Source organism: Channa argus, chromosome 3, assembly GCF_033026475.1.
Source record: "Channa argus isolate prfri chromosome 3, Channa argus male v1.0, whole genome shotgun sequence".
NCBI classification, from domain to species: Eukaryota; Metazoa; Chordata; class Actinopteri; order Anabantiformes; family Channidae; genus Channa; species Channa argus.
This window is the reverse complement of record NC_090199.1, coordinates 11,330,179-11,349,750: the sequence shown is the minus strand read 5'-3', so window position 1 is coordinate 11,349,750 and position 19,572 is coordinate 11,330,179. Positions and strand designations below refer to the sequence as shown.

Genomic DNA, 19,572 nt, shown 5'->3' with positions numbered 1-19,572 from the left:
CTTTATTTAGGATGAATGACATTATCATGTGTTAGCAGCAGTGCACATTTCTCAGGTGGAAGACTGACTCAATCAGTTAGTCTACACTTTAGGATTCATAGAGCTGGCCAGAATCACCAGGGGACCCAAAACTGAGCACACATTTTCTGGTTTCTCTGGTCCACTTGAAATGTGTTCCCAGAAAAAAAAACTGCCCTGATTTTGTCTTGATAAAAGAGACTTGCACGGAAATATACATTCAGCCTGAATCCAAAATTAAAGTAAAACACCTTTTGCACTGGTACTGCATGCTCATTACCAATACTGAATGTTCAGCACATTTTATGTTTGAAAGGTTGCAAGCATCAAATGTTCTATCAAAACAAGCTGATTTATCTGGCAATACTATAGTGATAAATGTCTACAACATAAATATGTATGCAAAGTAAAAAACAACTGTCTGCCTTAATACATCTTTAATAAGCAGAGCAGGAGCTATGTCAGGGCAAGATGCAAACTTGCACTAAATTTGTGAGTTTTACACGTCCCCTTTTTTTCAAGTCACACATGCTGCTTTATTCTTGCATGACGAGATGTTTCTTCACACTACACTTACTTTTATGTTGGTGCTTAAGCAGTGTCAGAAACAGTCCGAGCAGTTTTAGCAGAAGAAAGTAAGGGGGGAAACAGAAAGGATGATATTTCTTTAACAAGTGGCATCAATACACATCTGTTTATTTTGCAGAATGTCAAGAAATTCAGATGGAGGGAGATATGATGAGAAAGCTGTTGATGCAGCAAAGTAACACAGATAATCAATGAGAAAATCCCTTGTGCAACACTGATCATTAAACACAGATCCACATCTTCACAGCTTTAACAGTAGCTTTAGAGAAGAAAACACTGCTGAATATAAAATATAAGAAGAAGAAGGAACCTATGCTTCCATATGATCAAGATCAACAGCTTTTGGCTTGACACATTCCGCCACAGCAGAATGTGTTCTGCAACTTTAGCCCTTCCTGCCACAACCCTCACATTTTCTTTTAAAATCCGGGCTCGGGACCAGCACCAAGGTGGCCCTTGGTGGCTGAGCGGTTCCACAGCTGGTGGGGTGGGATTAAAACCCGCGGCCTCCTGCATCCCAACCCAATGCTCTGCCACTGAGCCGCCTATATTTTGAATGGTATTTTTCCATATACAGTATGTAAAACTGTAAATATGTGCAGTAATGTGAAATAGTTGAATGATGGAATGACACTGTATTAAGGGTCAATTAACTGCTTTCACTTCATGTGCTTTTGTGTTTACAACAGGCCAATTAAAATAAAAAAACAGATGTGTGAGAAGAAGTGTTTCTTTTATTGCAAGAAGCATTGTTCCACAATGTCACCCAAGGTCACAGTGCTGATGATGATATGGACTGGCTGAATGACTAGAGGCGCTGGTGATAATGAGACTGAAAAGATGCGTCTAATTCAAAAATAATGAGCTGGATTGGATTGTCCCCCTATTAGCCTCTATACCTGCTGTAATCTTTAATTTTATAAAACTCATTTCGCTGAGATCCTTATTCTTGCATCTCAAATCTATCTCTGCAGAATCTGGAAGACTTTAGTACTTCACAGTGGAACATGGGGTTTTAATTTTAAATTTTACCATAATATTTCAAATTTCCAACTGGTGGTGCCAAGAATAGGCTTATAATGCTTTAGTCTATAATAGATTTTGTTTTGATACTAAAACCATATCACAGCTATGAAAGGAACCAAACATGTTCTAAAAGGAATGGCACATGGAAGCAAATTTGAAAAAAAAAAAAAAAAAAAAAAAAAAAAAACCTCTGTCACAAAATGTCAAAGAAAAAATGTCACACAGTAGGTTTATAGAGTGGTAGCTGATATGCAGAAAAACGTGAAGAAAACATGCTCCACAGTGCATGAGACCCAAGACTGATGAAACGGTTCACCTTTCAGCATGACAGTGACCTGAAGCAAAAACTCAAGACAATGCTGGAGTGGCTTATGGCACTTAATCAGTTTGCTTCAGTCTCCAACTGTCCATGAATGGTGCAGCCAAAGATCAGACAGAGAATCTGTGGAAAGGCCCAAAAAAGGAAGTTTTCAAACTTCCCGCCAAGCTGAATCTGTGAATACATATTTAAAAAGACATAAAGCTATAATTGCTGCTTATTGATTAAAGGGCCAGATATGGAACTTATTACACTGAATATACACACAGTACCAGCAAAAAAAAAATGTGTGGAAAAATTTGCAAATCCTTCATCTAATCTAAGATATTTTTTTATGTACCAAATAATTAAATTTGGATTTAAGGCCAGATGTTCTGTCTGAACTGAGGAAGCACAGAGAGTAACTGTCAGTCACAGCTAGAAATGTAATTACATACAGGCTTAATTTTTCATTTCTCACCTCACCTGACTAACACACAGGCACATCTTTGTGTGCAACAGTCTGAGCTACACACACTATAAAAAGTGATCACAAAACCCTGTGTGCATTTAGTTCTGAAATTTTTTGGCATACTTTGAGTATATAGTCTGAGTGCAGATCAATAACAATTGAATGAATGTGGGTGTAGACAACGGTTGAGTGGAAGAGGGCAGCTGATGCAGTGACACAGAGCTTAGTATATACCCAGACGATTACCTTCATCACCACTTACTCACTGAATACTGCATTATCAACATCTAAGTGGTAGGGGGTCAAACCAAGCTAGTATACTGTATATCATCACATGAAAATAATAAACAGAATGTACCAGATTCTGAAAAACTGAGAATAAAATTACAGAGTCTGTTTCGAGTGTAATGACACAGAAACCGAGGGAGAGTGGATGCCCCCACAGAGAGCCACTAAGGCTCATGATTATTTTTCAACAAACTGCGAAACAGCTGACAAAAACAGCTTCTGCTTTCAACACCGTCAAAAGAGATGGTTTTTGTCCTGTATTTGTGCTTGAGGGATTAGTGTCTGCATATATTTTGTGTTCACGTTTTTTTTTTTCCTTTTGTTTTTTTATGTTAAACTTCAGCATTTAGGAAAACTCTTATTTGTTTTTTGCCGAACGTTGGATCAGACAGGGATGATTCTTATACTGTATGTGTCACTAAAGAGTTGTCTGTGGGCACAGCAGCACCTTTAAAGATCACTAACTGACAGCTAAGAGTTTTTAAACTTTCATATTGACATGTAAAAACTAAAGTTTTTGGTTTTAAAGTTAGAAAGCAAAATATGCGAAACTGTATTTAAATAAATGATTTTATTTCTAAACAGTTTCTGTCAGGTTAAGGTTGGAGCAATCCTTGATTTATCGTACAATATAAAACCTAACATCAACGTAAATTCCTAATGCAGAGAAACATTCAGTGCGCAAAATTCATGCATAAGAAGGTGAAAGCAACGCACATGCAACATCCGTTTATTCCTTATTCACTTTTTTATTCTTATGTAAATTAATTCCTAGGCTGATACTAATAACTACTATTAGTTTTGACACTGTGACACTGTAAATATGGGCTTTGCCTAGTTGGTATTCTAAAAAACATCACATTTTTAAATTGTGGAGAAGCACAACAGAGACTGAACATTTTGAGGGAATTATTATTCACAGACATCAAAAGAAAGCACTAGCCATATTGATTGAATGGGGGAGTTGATTTTTTTTTTTGTGGTTTGATATAGAAGTCTATTCAAAGAGCACTCCAGTAATTTGTCAGACGAACAATGGACTGCTGGGAAAAAGACAGAATCAGAAATATCTTCCTTGTTAAAAACATGTGGCCTACATTACCCACAGTGCAACTTGACCGCCAACAGTTAAGATGAATTATGATCATACTGTACCAACTAATGTACCCTGAGGCAGCTGGCCACAAGCAGGGAGAGGCAGTAGTCTCATATTTTATTTTCATCTTTAAATCTGCAGTCTTCAGGTCTAAACACTCTTTTTAGCCACAAATGTCAGATATGCACTTAACAGCTGGGCTCTTCTTCTGGCTGAAAAACGCCACCAGATGACATCATTTGGAGGAACCTTCATCATCTCGTTTCTTACGCTATGGAGGTTGTGATCATGGTCAACCTGCTTTTTCAGGGCTCCCCTAGATGATATTATCTGAACTCCTAAAGATGTAAAACTCCTTCACGTGATGTCGTCTGTGGGAATTTTTAAGCCAGAAGAAGAATAACATTTTAAAATATTTTATATTTTTAAATAGTTTATATTTTTACACTATAGCTACATAGAGCAAGTTGAAAATTAGTGAAGTTGCCCTTTACATTTTTTTCTTTAACATTTAGTTGTTGCTCTCTACCCCTGACTGATTAGACGAAACGTGTCCTCAAGGAGCCAAATAACACTTCAAAAAACTAAAAACAAAATCTACTGGTCTAATAAATAGTTTGAGTAAGTTCTGATAAATATGAATACCATCTGTTACATTAGTTACAGTCAAAGGCATCAAAAGCTCAAGACATCTACATTGGACAAGATTGCAGCTAGAATAAATGCATACAAACACTCAGGCTCATTGTTTATTGATATAGCTGCAGTTCCTTATGTCACATTTGGTCAAACCCCTTGAATTGAAGCTGAAAGTCTTGACTTCACTTCAGATTCAATTTGGTAGCGTACAGAGGCCAAATGCCAAAAAAACATATTATTGTTATAATACTTATGAGCCTTACTATAAGCACAAATAATTCACACACAAAAGAGGGCAAATCACAGGAAAAGAAAAAACATCCAGAGAGCAATCCCATGCTTTGTGTGGCATGTGATTGTTTCACTCTACATCATTACTTAACCTGTTACCTGGAAGGCTGCAACAGGATTTTGTCAGGGTGATCTATGTCAAGGTGTCTGAGAGACCTAATAGAACCAAGCCGTAATGAATAGCAGGTTTCATTAAGGACCTCAGGGGAGAAAGCACTAACATGTCTTTATCTGTGTCCCTATCAGTGTTAACAAAAGCTGTGATGAAATATATTTGTCAACAACCTCCCCCCAGCTGACAAAATGAACACTAGTCCTTGCAGAGCCTCCATTAGAGGACGGAAGGGGAAAACACTGAGTATGTACAGTAATGTGTGTGTTGAAGAGGAAGAAAAGTGTAGGGGTGTGTGTGTAAGTTGAAGGAAAGGAGATGGAGTGTGAGAGCTACTGTTGCTAGTGGTGATTGCATTGCCTTGTTGACATAGGTAGGCAGTAAATGATAGGTGTTCTGTGCTCCATTGCCTCTTACCGGTGAGGGAATAAAATGAGGATGTGGTAAGAAAGCAATGGATCTGCAGACAGGTTTAGGTAGTAATATACCGTAAAACACACACACCTGCAGGCCCCCACTCTTTCTCTCTCTCACACACACTCACACACACATACAGAGAGAAGAACAGATGGAAAAGGGTCAGTGAGTGTGGGCGAAAAAGTAGGAAGGGATGTAGGTTAGCACATTCAGCAGGTACCAGGGGCTTTCCATGAATGAAGGTTAAAATAAAAGGCAGAAGTGAGACAGCAAATAAAGTAACTCTGTTTCTCAAGATAATGAGTAAGAAACAAAGTGAAGTTTCGCCTTGGCACTTCTTTAATCAACAATGCTGCAAATTTGCAACTCCCATATGGTAGTACTAATATGATTATCAACACCAACAAGCTGTTCATTGGCTCTTTTTATCTATAGGAATGATTTAAATACTTTACTTGTGACTAACTAAATAGTGCCTCACACCTTTTCAGGACTTTTAACATGCATGATGCTTGTACTGTAACATTGAAATCTTGGCTCCACAACTTTGATGAAAACAAAGAACAAGAAACTAAATCTACTGGTCTAATAAATAGTTCGAGTAAGTTCTGATAAATATGAATACCATCTGTTACATTAGTTACAGTCAAAGGCATCAAAAGCTCAAGACATCTACATTGAACAACATTGGATAACATTGAAATCTTGGCTCCACAACTTTGACGAAAACCTTTTACAAAATCTTAGAGAAGCAAATCAGTCCAAATTTTTTACCAAACATCTTTAATATACAAAAAAGTATATGAATAAAATAATTTATTAAAAAAAAAATGCAGTGGAAAAAGTTAGTGGAAAAATGTAACTGCTTAGTGAACCTGTCAATGTTAGGAATGAATGTCGAACGCTTTAACATTTAGCCAAGAACTTTAACAGGCATGAAAAACATTTTTGTTGAAGAAGTTTTTGAGCTTGTAAGTAATCTCCACCTCTAACGAATGGATCGAACTCAATCTGCTAAAAAGTGTGGGAAATAACGTAAAGCTCTTTCCAGGTCAATACCTTGTATACACTACTATTAGACTGTCAAAAAAAGGAAGCATGTATCATGGTAAATATGAGTCTCTATGTGTGATTTCATTTTCCGGGTTTCTAAGTCTTCAGATTAGTGTGACCTTTTCATAGCAACAATTCTTATGTTTAGAAAGAGAAGAGAATTTTAAAGGAATGTGGGAAAACACAAAATACTCAGATGAAGCTCTGCTGTAGCCCTCAATAGTAATATTTAAATTAATTTAAAGTCCTCAAAGAATTTGCAATGACAGGTTGAGACTTCCTCCCACAAAATGAATAACGAGCTACTTGTTAAACCATGTTTGTGTGCCAACACACAAACGGCCATGTCTTGGTGAATACATCTGCATAAAAACATGTTTGCATGTACAGTGCATGCTGAAATGCTCAAGGCAAGATCCTTTTTCTGAAAATCTTCACAGGTAGTAAATGTACTTGCAAAGATAAAGCCCCCAACAACATGAACGCGAGAAAACGTGCTGAACAAAAAATTCATTTGAAACACTGACAGAAAATATACATTATAAATACCCACTAAGCATTATAGACCAAATGAATAGATGAAACATGAAGAAGAAACTTCAGAAGAATGACAGATAAAGAGTGATTGTGAATTTCCCGTTGGGATGACTAAAGTACAGTATCTATCAAACTATCTGATTAGAAAAATGTAAAGTCTGTTCTGAGAGTGGTGTTAGATCAAAGGCCAAGTAATTACCATTTCATGACCTACATATACCATTTTTATAGCAAACCGGATGCTTTAGATCTTGCCATTTTTGAGTGATTGTTACAGAATTGTATTTTTAAATTTACATTTTTACACAGGAACAATATACAGAAATCTGTAAACTGGAGTGTAATCCCAAATGGTAAAGGGAAAAAATGCCAAATTGAGGCTTACAGAACCTCCATTTATTTCGATTTACAGAGGTGTTTCCATTTTACACATCATGAATGCTATGTTTAAAAGGGCTATGTAATCCACTTTTTTCCCATCACACAAACATGTCAGAAAGAGAGTTGATGGAGTGTGTACAGAATGAGACCTAACCATTACATCTCAACTAGGTGAGTTTCAGGCTAGCACCCTGTAAAGGATTAAAAGCCTCTTTCAACAAACACGATAAGAAAGGTCAGCCATAACTCTGCTATCCAAACTAGCCTTCAAATAAGGTTACAGCAGGCAGCACTGAGGTCCCTTCTCATTCCCAGTAAATGAAAGGGATTTAACAGCTGTGTTGATACAGGTCATTGGCATAGACAAGGAGGGTAGTTATCATTCTGCATAGGCATCCTCTCAGGGTGTTAGAAACATGCAGGGATCTGGTTCTGCAAACTTATCTGTCTCACTGACAAATATAACTTCAGATTAACGTGGTGCGTTATAGGAATGTGAACATTGTGCAAACAATAAGAGAATGTACACTGTAGTAATAATAGCAGCCACAGTATGTTTTTTTCTTTTCCTGGATACAAGGAGTGCAAAAGACAAAACTTCCGGGAGGATATTTCTTCTCTACTGTGAAGTACTTATATCTCTCACTATCCATATAAAATGAAAAAATATACACTGGCACTTAACTAAGACACTACCATGGTACAGTATATCATTAGTGGGCTAAAGCAACAAGACAGATGTTTGAACTTAATCTTGGCCTGGACTTTGCACATAACATAATCAGCTTTATTATGAAAACTATTATTAAGATTACTACTATTACTATTAAGACTATTAAATTAAGGCACGGCTACACATCTACAAACGTCAGTATGTGTGTGTTCACCCATTCCAATGTCGGAAACAACAAAATTACACACACATCTCAGCTCCTTTTATGAACACACTCACACACCTGACCGGAGTGTCAATTTATGTAAATGTAAGTGACCCCCCCCCCAAAAAACAAATTGAATTAAAACAAACAAACAAACAAACAAACAAAAAGACAGAAACAAAATGCAGCATATCCCTGCAGTGCCACCTAACTCACAGTTTACTTCACACTGTGTCAATATTATGAGTCAACATGAGCTTCTTGTTATGCTAATACAAGATACATGTCACAGTGGATATTGCAGCATGCATGACTGGACAAACAAGCAGAACAGATGCGGGTTATTCTTGTTTGGTGCAATGCTCTAAACAACATTGAGCTGTCGACTCTTGAGATTTCTCAAGGTTACTGGGGTCGGAAACCTAAACAAATAAAGCAACAAAATTAACCTTGTTAAGTGGCTACACACGTCTCTCAAGGTACTGCAACTTTCACAGCATAAATGAAGCTTGTGCTAAAATACAGAATTTGCAAGATCTTCAGACTGCTTGTGAATATTAAATAATTTACATTCATTTGTTTAAAATCTTCATTACTGATTTACAGTTTACATAATAGACCGTGGATACTTAACACAGGTGTTTCCATTTACTCTGGCTGACTTGAAGCTATGACACATGAGCTTGAAGCACTCTGAAGTTATGTCAATGAGTAAGAGTAAATTGTGTCTATTTGTGAACACCAAAGACAGTCTTTAGATGAGGTATTATCAGTTAGCATCTGTAGGCATAGGTTAAAAGTTTCAGCATATTGGCGTTAACCACAGCTTCTTGTAATGGTTTGTCAGATGATGCAAACACTGCAGGGCTTTGCAAAATGACACAGTTTGTGGTAAAAAAACAAAACAAAAAAAACCCAAACAGATCTGTTTATGCAACGCAATGGGAGGTAATCCAGTAGGTGCTCCATTGGCCAATGCACTTTCCTTTGGTGGATTACTTTTTAAACTGAGTGCCATTTTTTTACAAGTGAAGATAAAAACATTGCTGCCAGTATTATAATTCTGTCTTACAGTACTGTCGTAATGCAACCTCAGTGTGTAGACCAGGGGTCACCAACATGGTGCCCATGGCCGTGGGCACCAGGTAGCCCGCAAGGACCACATGAGTAGCCCGCGGGCCTGTTTTAAAAATAGGTCAAAATAACATAATAACATATAATTAACGGTAAATTGAGCAAATTTGTTACTTCAAAAGTGCGTATTAAACTGGTAGCCCTTCACATTAATCCGTACCCAAGAAGTAGCTCTCAGTTTCAAAAAGGTTGGTGACCCCTGGTGTAGACTATGCCTAACCAACAGTTCTATCACTCCCATGTTAAGTTTGTTGCACCTCTTAAGGTGGAAAATTAGACCTTTATAATCCCTATGAGTACATGGGATCTGGGGATGTCACTTTATTACCTGCAAAGCTCTGTCCTCTTTGCACCTGTGTATTCAGCCACAGTAAACAAAAACACCTGTGTGCACAGTCTTTGAACTAAACTTGACCCACCCAGCAGAACACACAAAAACCACACACAAAATTATGCAATTGGTGAAATATCTGATATTTTAAAACAGCTAAAATGGCCTCAATACTGGCTTATGAGGTAAGGTTACGACCCTATATTCTTATTTTCAATCACTGTGCCTTATTCAACTTTCCATATCATTGGCAGACCCAAAATGAGGAGAAACACAAGTATATCTATATACATTTATATAGTGTTTTAATGTGTGTTTGCTTGTGTTGGCACTTCTAGTTTGGGTTGCTGACACTGTGTGCCATGTGGATTGGTAAAATACCTAAAGCTCTTCTCTATTCCCCCAAACAGTAATTGGGTTAATTAGGAAATAAAAAAGCAATGGATTATTCTCACAGTGAACCCTAGAAGAAACACGAACATTAATTTTTAAAGCTATTTCAAGTGTAGAAATGGACACTGCATTGCATTATTCAAGGTGATATTAAACCACAAACCAGACAGGATATTATGCATGACCTAATGTACTCTGGTGAACATATTGGAGCAACAAGAAAGATTGCAATGAGCTCTGTTACAACGTCCTAGCAGGGTGCTTGAATGATGAAGCACCACAATTTAATCTCAGAGCCAAAATAGAGGATGGCAAACCCCACCCAGCCCCCAAAGAAAGCACAAACACAAACTTGTGAGACAAAATTTTATACACCTACTCTCCCCCCCTCTTCCTCCCTCCTTTTTGTCCTCATTATCATCCTCCCATCACTTAGTCAGAGACTTGGCATGAGCCGTGCCTCTAGCATGCCTCAGCACCGACTCAGGCCAGATTTATTAAACCTTGCTCCTCCGTCTTTGTCTCCTTACAACACGTCTGATTTTAACATCTCTTTGACCAATTTGTTTTATGTTGCACAGAGATGAGCTAAAGAAGAAAACGTGATGACTGACACAGACTAATAAATTTTTCCACATCCAGCTCAATACCATGCTTGGCATTATCCCTCATCTGTTTACAGAAAATGTAATTACTCATGGCAGGTAATTAAGGCATCCAGTCAATGAAGTATTTCTTTTCTTTCCCATCTTTCTTTCCAACTTGGATTTGGATGCAATGGTGAAGCATCGGCCGAGATAGTTATTTTTATATTCTGCCCATGAGCCCTAATGCCTGGGGGATATCATAGATTATGGAAAGGAACTGCACGTAAAAGAAGCATTTTTAGTATTGAAGGAGGAAAAATGAGGAGGCCATATGTGCATTTATTTCAGCCCCACGGAGTTCCTTTTCTCCCACTTTTACATTGTAGGGTATGTTGGGATTACCCAAATTACATTGCAGTATGTGCAGCAACTCTGTGTGCACAGGCTTGTATGTGATTGTAAAGCTATGCCTGCGTGTGATTCCATGCAAGGTGATGTGCAAACTCATTCCACATGCATTAAATGCATTTTATTCGATAATTTCTCTCCCTCTCTCTCACACACACACACACACATTCCCAACAGTACCCACCATGTGCAAACTGTAGATAAAATATATTCCCACCAGCCATAAACTCAAATGCTGTGGCCATGTTCTTTTGTCTCCCCTAAGTGCTTCCATACATATGTTCCTCTGTTCACTGCTGCACCTGATAAAATTAAGGTGCCCATAAATAAAATAATTTATATATTTCATAAATATCCTTCTTTTGTTCCATTTTCTCCCCAGATTAAATAGTCCACTGGTTTTAACAGAGCCACCAATGACTACACAGAGAAAAATGGCAACATATGTGTGAGTTTATCTGACTGCCACAAGGGACGAAAGAACAATCACTCCTCAGAGGAGTGTAATTAGCAAGACTGCTTAACATTTGGTACACACGCACACATAGACATACTGTACACACAAAAGTTGATATTTAAAAATGTCATTTTCATAGCCATAGCATTTACGATAAGAGATTGTTAATTTAGAATTCCCCAGGGACAAGAAAGCAGTCACAACCAAACAGAAAAAATGTGTCTTATGACTTGGAAAGCACACTACAGAATTGACTGAACATTAACTGTACCACTAACCAGACATATCCAAGCTTAATATAACCCTAAACTAGCCAAAATCAAACAATTATAATGGCAAATCTCAATGTGGCCAGCTTTTTGTTCTCAAATGTGGGGGAATTTGGCTTAATGTGAATGTAATGTGTGATAATAAATGTCCTCATACCATGACAAATACAAAAAAGTACACACACACACACACACAGTAATTTTACTCCTACAGTTACTGGATCAGATATTTGATCTTTAGGCTTTTAGGTCAGGCTCAGATAACAATCAGTCGCAGAGGATACAAAGTAAGGGAGAGTTGGCTGTCTGAATAAGTGTGAGAATGGGGACAGGGTGATAGTGAGTTGCTCTGGGGTGGTAAAATGCTATTATCATGATAGCAGGCTAAACTGTTACTGGTGGGGCAGTAAAGAGAGGCTTTATCCAATGGGAATGAATGAATAAGCCATGAAGCCAGGGAGCAGAGGCACTGGTCTGTGATAATGCAGCCTTGCCATTGTAAATCTCTTATGCACACACATGCATGCACGCACACAAGCACAAACCCACAGAATATAAGTATACAAGTTCATATCAAAATCAAATCTCAAACTGTGCTGTAGAACTGGGTCATACAGTGCTTCTCCTACTGAGTGTAAAAAGTTTAGAGATAACAAGAAAGAAAGCAAAAGGGAACTATGGTCTAAGAGACTGTGAGGGCAACAAAACGAGTGTAGAGGACAAAGCACGCAGAAATGGAAATGTAAAACTGGAGAGTGTTCCACTAAATTGGCAAACACATACATACACGCTATACTCTACTACTCTACTAGCACTGGTACACTTGTAGTGTACATGCTTGGAGTCTGTCCATGCCCTGATTAGACCCCACGAATATATAAGCAGACTATTCACTTCTATTACTGTTAGTCATTTACTGTATGCAGTGGGATGAAAGAGGCTCACCTCCTGTTTTTGAGATAATCTTTCTCCCCATGTGTATACATAACATGCATTATTGAAAGACCTCTGCAGCACTGACATCGTTGCAGTTCCTGTAGCGCCTGGCTGTGTTGTTGTTCCCAAGTCCCCATTTAAACCATACTAGATTTAGAATGTGCGTGTCTGCAAAGCTCAGCTCTATATTGGAGAGAGAAACAGGTACAACCCCTCTCAAGTTATTCACTAAAATGTCTACTGAGCTTGCAGAGAGAGGCAGGGTAAATACTTGCAAATGTATGCAAATGGATTTCTCACTTTGAGTTTGAAATAAAATGCAACAAAAGCCAGAACAAATGACATTTCATGAATAAACCAAAGGCAAGCAGCTCACCATTTAAATCACTTGTTACATTGCCATCAGCGGCTATAATGCTTAAATACAAACTCTAAGACCATTAGTCAGCATGATGCTACAGTAAATACTACAGTGCATCCACAATATGTTTGCAACCAGCAGACAATTAAGAGTGATTTGTTATTGCATCATAAACAAACACTTGTGACCAAGTATGGCTATGTGATGCATTACTCAGCCAAGATACGGCAGCATTTCTAAGCTACAGTAGCTCCTTCATTCTGTGTGAGTAATGGCCACAAGGGAATGAGGCAAGGAGTCCAAGTCCATATAATACAAAACCAGAGAGAGATTTACTACAAGCTGTGTACAGGTACCAGAGTAGAGCAGCACCGAGGTCACCCTTCACAGGCTGATATTGTAACAGCATACCTAGTGTAGAGGAGGGTTAGCTGTGAGTACAGACAGAAAGACTACATATTTCATCCATGTAAAAGTGCACTGATCATTTTGTTAATATTCAAGTCTATTGGGCTCATTCACATTTTCAGCTTCAAAGATAACATCACGTTCTCTCAGTTCTCCTGATCGCTGTAGCAGTTTTCATCTCCTTTGTTTGGTTTTAGAACTTTATTGTTTTTATACAGTCTCACTGCTCTTATCCACAGCCAGCTGTTTTTGCCAAAAAGCTGTGATTAGCCTACATTACACTAGCTGTCCTTACTTCCAAACTGCAGACAGACAAGGTCAGTTGGTAAACATAGCGGGGCATTTAGCAGCTACAGCTACAGTAGAGCCCTCCCAGTAACTTGTGAAGACAAAAACAAAGCTAAAATTCAATATTGATACCAGTACACACACACACACACACACACACCCAAAACTCCAAATTAATGCTTTCTTTGTTCCCCCTGAGTAACATGTAGTAATGCATTGCTGTCCATCACTGGTAGCGGTTGATGTTGTGATAAGATATTGTGCTTACAGCTTGTTCTGCAGAGGTGCCAAAATAACTGTTAACACTGCCAGTAATTTGCCACTGTACATATACGTATATATACAGAAACAGATGCCTTAGAAACCACAGCAGTCAAGAAGACGTAGTCTCTCAATAGCAAAACACCAGGCACTGCTCTGGTGCAGTATGCACACACACAATCCAGCAACCATATTCCTGGATACACATGTACTCAATATCATTGCAGCTATCTCCAACATCACCTCAGATGCCAATGACCTTGTTTTGAATTATTTCAGTACTTATCTTCTGTTGGGACATTAAATCTCAAGCAGCACAAATACTTTCTTATAAGTAGTGACACAAGTATTCTTTTTAATTTCCATTTATTATGGTTTTCAAACACATGCAGGTAGATTAAAATATTACCATCATAGGTCATCAAACCTGAGTTAAATCTGTACACTGACCACAAATATCAATGATTCCCCTTAAATTATGTCAGATGTCTGCTAATGATTAATACAAGTCAAACTTCAAAGAAACAATTCTCCCACCAGCTTTATCTGGTGGTGTGAATGTCTGTGTTTCTACAATGGGTCTGCACTGCGTTTGTATGCTGGTGAGTGTCTAGAGCACCTCAATGTGTTTTTTGCTTGTGTGAGAGCTGCAGGAAGATATGCTTTTCTCATCATCACTTCAATGGCTCCCGGTGCCGGCCAAAGAGACAGATCCTGACAAAGGCTGAGTATATGTATCCACCACTCCCACTTATTTAACACGACACTGTCAATAACCTTGAAAAAACTGACCCAAATCAAACCGGCCATGCCTTACAGGAAAGAAAAACAATCCGTGACAAACATCCAAACCAGCCACACATGAGAGTGTGCGTGAGACCTGAGAGATGAGCTGAAATTTCAGAGAGTTCATGGGAATAAGGAATGAACAGAGGTGGACAGCCCTGTAGCAGAGTGAACTTTACTGAAGGCCCTAAGCAAAAGCAAAAGTCACATACACACGCTGGCACCGGTCAAATACCAATTTCTTCTCTACATATGCTCAGCACCATATGCTGGTCAAAGCCATATTGGTTTTGAGATTCACTCAAGAGAATCAATCATTGCCTGGTGCAGATAAAGCAGTCAGTCTTTCCTTCTACTGAGTAATGTCAACTAAAATTAACTGATCTTCTGCAACAACTGACGGAGTGGGGATTAGAACATTGTATTAAAATGCATCCGTTCCTTAGCGGGCAGAATGAAATGCACTACTGTGTATGTCAGCGCAGCAGCATCCGAGCTGCTTGGCCAGCAGAACTAATTTGAACTGTGAATCATAGGCTCATCCACAGGTCAAGCAGCCCCGAATGAATCATACATGCTTATGAAAAGCTGCTCATCTTTGAAATGTTTTCTCACTGGATGAATCAACAAGCAAAACAGCATATCGAATCAAGGCAGTTTCCTCTGTGTGTCTTTATGTGTTACGTATGCATCATTGACTGTCAGTGTAACACATTTGAGCTCCAACACCACACTACAAACTACCACAATAGCTTTGTAGACCATAATAACTGTGTATGTGTATTTGTTTTTAATGGAAGGTTTTAAATGTCACCTGTCATTATCAATCACAATACAGCTTCTTTGTTGCAATTCTTTAGACCAAGAAAATACTACCTGGATAATCATTTTCAGATAAAGCATTTTTATGTAACATTATTCCTGTAAATTTGCTTCGCTTACCTGTAGCATTCAGTTGTTTTTAATTTTTATGGTTGTATTAACCTTTACAGTAGGGTTTTTCAACTTTTACTGCCTCCTCCTCTTAAAAAAGAATGTTTTCTTAAAAGTGCTAGTCACTAGTTGTGACCAGTTCACCTTATTTTCATCATAAAATTCCACAAAATAAGCCAAAACAAACACGAGAATACTTTGAAAACAAATGTAATAATTTCTAAGTTTTGGCCCCCACACTGAACTGAACTACCGCCTATAAGCATGTGAAGAAACATGCTAAAATTAGTATACACAGGGGTAAGAGATCTAATACTATAGTGATAGTGATTATGATAAAGACAGAAGAGTAAAAGTAACATCTGTTGTGGGGAGTGTGAATTTTTATTTCTCTTACTAAAAGTATTGTGACAGGTTTGTTATCCTCAGGAATAACAAATACAATACCAAACAACAAAATCTACCAGAAACACAACAGTGCTGTGTGACTACAAGGGATGATCTTGTGTCGTACAACAGTCCCACCAACATCTGCCCAAAACTGTGCATGCAAACACACAGATGTGCCAATGCACAGAGGGGGGAGGGGGGCTGTAATCTCTACTCTCACTGCAGCTCATATAGTCAATTGTGCAAGATACAATTATATCCAGTGACCTGGGATCACCTACAGGAAATGAAAAGCATAACAAAAGAGAGTAAAAATGAAGCGGAAAAAAGAGAGGGTTGCCAAAGGGGCAACACAACTATGGATGTGAAAAAAGGGAAATTCAAATTGATAATACAAACTGGGGAGACTGAGACAATTTCATCTTAACAGTTTACAGGTTGAGGGAAAAACATCTTTAAAATTGAACAACAAAAAAGGCCATAAGGCACTATGCATATTTAATGTTATTCTTACTGCAGACCTTCTAAAGAAAGTCTTCATGGGACACACTCACAAAGGCTAGATCCACTGCTTCAGCCAAAGTCATGAGGAAAATGTCTGGAACTACAGACCAAGCCAACAATAAATCCATGTAGCAGTTGAGTTTTTCGACAATCACCCATACAAGCACTGCTGCAACACTTTGCAACACTTTTAGCCACAGTTCCAGCAGATAGAATCTCAACTTTGCTTCCCATTATAGACACTCTGGCCATGTATGCCCAGGGGCTACAAATAAATACGAATATTCTTACTTCTGTCCTGAATGACCCAACGATACTTCGGTAGTTTGGTAAGAAAGATCCAGATTATGGTTTCCTTAATGACATATATATGACATATACAATTTTTTTATTTTATTTAGTGGACGTTCCTTGTCTCTAAACAGAGGCCATCTCATATGAGGCAGAACAAAGAAACATACCCCAGCAGTCACTGGAGCCAACAACTGACATTAAAACCTATTTTCTAACCTATTTATATCTCTGCATCTTACAAAGGTGAATGAGAGGTGAATTATGTGTTTGGATAAAAGCGCTATATAAATGCAGCCATTTACCATTTAACACACTATATGAGAATTTTTACAATATGTTAAAATGCGTGGTGCTGTTGAGTCATTTTATGAATCAGCTTTATGAAGCTGTTCAGTGAAAATTAGCAGCAGTAATACTGACCAGCAAGAGCAAACAGTTAGCAGTGAAAACAGCTTGAAAAGTAACTTAACATCAACGTAGCAGAATTTCACTGCTCCTTCTCGCTGACATCTTCAAGTCTGTTTCACCTCTGACTGTGCATGACATCAATGATGGATGCACTTGTAACCGAATCCAACAATGATTCTCACAGGGCTTTGGGGTATACCTGTACATCACTGTGGCAAAATCATCATCATCAACAACAACAAGAACAAGATTTTCATAGGGTGTGCAGCAATAGCAATACAATTATTGAGTGAACGACTGATAAAAGCGCCTTTACAAATGTTAAATATCGGGTATACGACAAAGGCATTTTAAAATAAGAAAAATAAAAAATGCCACTCAAGTTTGTTTATGCTCTGTTTTCTGAGTAGGTGTTCTAGTCAGATCAGGGACATGATGAGCACTTGATCTGTATGGCACTAATGACTTCTCTGTTAGCTCAATTCACAGTGAAACGCTCACTAAGAAGGCACTTAACACACAACACAGCAGGCCACAGCTTTCCTCTGCCTCTAAACCAGTGCAACACATTTAAACAATTAGCAGACACAAGCTCACCTCTGTTACTGTGTGTAAAAAGAGAAAACCTAGCAGCAAAATACCATTTCATGCCTGTCAAACCATGGCAGCAATTTATACACATAACTCTCTTGTACTTCTTAGCAATCGTGTCAAGCACTCCATTAAAAGTACACACCATTAATCACGTTCACAACTTATCTGTGGTTTGTGACAAGTTGATGTGCTCTCTTTAAGGAGAACAACCAATCTTCTTTTTCACCAATGATGTCCTTATACTACTGTCCTTAACAAAGTCAGTGCCCTTAGTTGTACTTCAGCTTATTGAAATTAACTTTTCCTTTTTTCTCTGTTGGCTGCTTGATTTTATCGCGCAATTATCTTACTTTTGCTCAAAGAACTAAAATAGTGTTTTCGTCTGTACTCAAATGTCCTTGTTTTTTGCCCCACTTTCAAAAAAAGACAGGTGTTCACTTTCATTTCTTTCTTTCTACAGTAACTGCCTCACAGAAAAGACACCCTATTTCCAAAAAACACAGATCATAGAACTGTATTCTCACACGCTAACACAGCATCCCTGAAACAAACAACCCTGGCATCCTCTGCAACATTCGTGGAGTATCTGTGGGTAGTTTTATTTTCCCAACAAATCTCACTTTGATGTTTATGTTGGTCTGTCATGAGATGTAATCTTTCAACTCTGAGCTCTGTATTTTATTTAGCCTGGAGGAACACGGGCAGCAATGAACACAGAATGACAAAAACATGCGTTTACCTGAGACTCAAGGTCAGCCGTTCATCTTTAGCCCTCAGCAGATCGCCTATTGAAAATGTGGCATTACCCAGGAACCTGCTCTGTGGAAGCAGAAAGAGAAGAGAAATAGCAGGTTAAAACGGGGCAGAGCATTTCAGCAGAAAGTACAGAGGTAAAAAAACTATATAGAAACTACGGAACAACTCTTTTTTGATTGTACCATAGAGGCACTGCAAAGTAAGTGTCAAATAAAATGTGTCAAAAATCATTTTGAGCCCTGTGATCTAAAAAAGCAATAATGTGTGATCTTGTTGACATGAGACTCTCCTCTTCTTTCCTTTCTCCCCGTTCCCACTGCTCTGACAACACGTGTTTGCTGCAGGCATGATGTGAACAGGGGTGTCAGCACACCAGAACTGGGTCATGGAGAGAGAGGTAAGGGACGAGCCCATCAATAAAGAAGAGAGATGATCCACATTCATTGAAGACACACGTGCTCGCTCACAGGCACACCCAGATGCATATGTCCACACACATATAGAGGCAAGTTGTACACCTGCAAGTAACACAATCAATATGCTGGCTTGTGCTGCAGGCGGAAAGCCAAGGGCTCTGAATAAAGCTAAACCACCACATAATTAGCATGGATAATGGACATTCCACATTTCATCATAATGAGGGAAAAAAGACCGTAATTATAGTATGCACAGCATATTCACACAATCTTCAGTGAGATCACTTGAAATCTTTTAATCTACTAAACCTGATTGTTTTTTATCTAAACACGAAATAAGATCATTTTTGACTTTCTGCATTATCTGCCTTTATCAAAGATGGCTGTCAAAAGCTTGGCATTGCTAGAAAGGATGAAAACTGGATTGTGTCTGTTGTTTTAACGTGTGCAAATTAGTGTTGGAAAGCACAAGAAAGCTTCCACACACTCCATACATATTTTACTCTACACCATAGAGAAAAGTCAGACTGTGCAAATGCTATCCGCTAAACACAGCGGACCAAC

The 19,572-nt window shown here is 38.3% G+C and overlaps 1 protein-coding gene across 7 annotated transcripts in view; it reads right to left on the bottom strand.

Annotated features, from left to right (window-relative positions):
* inpp4b (inositol polyphosphate-4-phosphatase type II B) overlaps window positions 1-19,572 on the bottom strand; it is a 136,280-nt gene that overhangs the window by 65,237 nt on the left and 51,471 nt on the right. For all 7 annotated transcript variants that reach the window (XM_067498315.1, XM_067498316.1, XM_067498317.1 and 4 more), the window contains one exon: window positions 18,576-18,655. In XM_067498315.1, coding sequence (XP_067354416.1) covers window positions 18,576-18,655 — 80 coding nt within the window. The remainder of the gene's footprint in view (window positions 1-18,575; window positions 18,656-19,572) is intronic.